Below are 2,067 nucleotides of genomic sequence, written 5' to 3'. Positions count from 1 at the left end.
AACAGTTTTTTTCTTTGTTGCAGCACTTCTTTTAACGTTTTTATATGTTTTTTCTCGTTAATTTAAGTTTTCTTAAATAATTTTGGTTTTTATATTCTATTGCTTTGCACAAAGAAACAAAATAATTAGGTATATGTATAATACTTGTAAATCAATTTTTTTAGGTACAATTTTTATTCTTCCTAATATCTTGTCCAATATTTTGTTCACTTTATATATATTTTTTTAAATCATGAAAGTGCGTACTCGTCGGTAAAAACCTGTGAAGCTAAACATTATCGTGCTCTTCATTTGGATTTACTCGGTATTTATTATTGTAAGAAAATAAGTTAAAGCATCTTGTAAAAATTTTATTAGCTTCAATAATGTGTAGTTTTAGTAACAAAATTGCATGCGTAGAATTTTGAAAGCATTGTTATATACAGAGTGAACCAGCCCCAAAAAAAATCATTACACAAATATTAAGACAACTAGATATGTTTACAAATGCAAAGAAAAAAATACGTGTGGTTTATTTTTTTCTTAAGTATGTTTTGGTCAAAGCAAACCAACTTATTTCAAAAACTAAGCAAAATTAACTAAAAAAGTTTAGCTTAAAATCATTGTATTAAAAAGCTACATCCAAAAATGTCAAGTAACATAATTATGGTGTTCCATTAAAAAAAAAGTTTGCATTGTAACAGTATCTGTCAATTTCCTATATACTTACATTTCTTCAAATTTTAAAACTTAAAAGTCAATAGTGGACTTTACCAACTCGCTGAGACACCCTGATGTATACTGTAAAATCTCCAACGTGGGTTTTAAACTTACTTGAAGAAAAAATGAACAAATCGCAGTTAGAGAATTAAGGTTAAAAGAAAAATAAAAATAGATTTATACAAATAGATGAAACTTGCAAAGTGTACCTAAGTTATGGTAAAAATAGGTCGAATGTCGGATTTGTGCCTTTGTGTGCTCTCCGGACCCGAATTAATGCCGCCGCCAAACGTAAAAAGTACGTCTTTATTTTCGTCGGTAAAATTTTATGTCTTCGCCGTCCATAAAAGACTTCATTTGGTCCCCGGGCAATAAAGGGAAGAAAAATATACTGGTATGGGGGCGTTCTATGGAAGGTGGAGCGTCGCGACGCTGCCGTCTACTCTCCGCCAATGGCAGCACCGATAGGAAAAACAAGGGATCGTCTCTTTAATAAAGTACGGTTTACACAAATCTAGGACGTGTCATCGATGGGTGGGCGGTTGAAGGGTCGATAAAAGAGAGCTCGCGACGGCGCATTTTCGAATTTTCGAGGCAGTCGGTCGGCGGTTGTTGACGGGTCAATTGGGACCATCGAATTTTTCGAGGCGCGAATTTATTCGAAATGATCAGTCAGTGCAACGAAGACAGGATCGGACTCGATATCGAGATGTACAGGGTGCCGCCGATCTCGATCGACGATATTCCGCAAGTGCTCTTGTGTAAGTTGCTCCGGAAAGCGAGTGGATTTTCCGGCCTGGAAAAGTGGGTGCAATAGTGTACTTCGCAAAAAAGTTAAATGCAGCACCAAAAAACCAAATCCAATACTTAAAAAAACACACTATAATTACTTATTCATATTTATATCTGACGCTGTAAGRCTACATACARATAGTGTAGAAAAATACATAAAAATAAATTCACTGGTAAACAATTGTTTGAAAAATACTGAAATTAAATCGAAATCTTCCAAATTTTTCTAAATACCTATTTGTATTCTAAATTTTTGAAAATTTGATACCGAGATCTATCTATTTTATGTAACAAGTGGTTGCATGATCTAAACTTCTTTCTAAGCACATTTACATTTTTGAAAAATAATCGCCCAATTAATATACTAGTATTTTTGTTTACATTTTTAGTAACTTCAGTGATGAAACGCTTATTTATATAACAGGTTAAATAAAACCGGATTTTTTCGGTTTTCTAAAAAAGCTTCTGGGCAAATTTTGTCTAAATCTACACTAAGATAATACAGGTGAATATAAAGTATGGAACCAAGCGATTTTATTTTTAATCATTTGCCTCCAGAAAATAATAATTAATATA

At 32.6% G+C, this 2,067-nt stretch overlaps 1 protein-coding gene across 5 annotated transcripts in view; it reads left to right on the top strand.

The window, feature by feature from the left end:
- Nucleotides 1–2,067, top strand: part of LOC123012907 (LIM/homeobox protein Lhx3) — an 18,746-nt gene that overhangs the window by 13,269 nt on the left and 3,410 nt on the right. Inside the window, exon 1 of one of the 5 annotated variants that reach the window (XM_044411134.1) lies at nt 1,323–1,460. The exons of 3 other annotated variants lie outside the window; for them this stretch is intronic. In XM_044411134.1, the coding sequence (XP_044267069.1) occupies nt 1,364–1,460 (97 nt within the window). In that variant the 5' untranslated portion in view covers nt 1,323–1,363. Of the gene's footprint in view, nt 1–1,322; nt 1,461–2,067 lie in introns of those variants that run through there. One more of the 5 variants, XM_044411133.1, reaches the window with a different exon arrangement.

Source organism: Tribolium madens, unplaced genomic scaffold, assembly GCF_015345945.1.
Source record: "Tribolium madens isolate multiple individuals breed KSU strain unplaced genomic scaffold, Tmad_KSU_1.1 Scaffold_96;HRSCAF=242;Tcas5.2_LG5, whole genome shotgun sequence".
NCBI classification, from domain to species: Eukaryota; Metazoa; Arthropoda; class Insecta; order Coleoptera; family Tenebrionidae; genus Tribolium; species Tribolium madens.
Note: the sequence above shows the minus strand (reverse complement) of the source record. Positions and strands in the feature narration are given on the sequence as shown.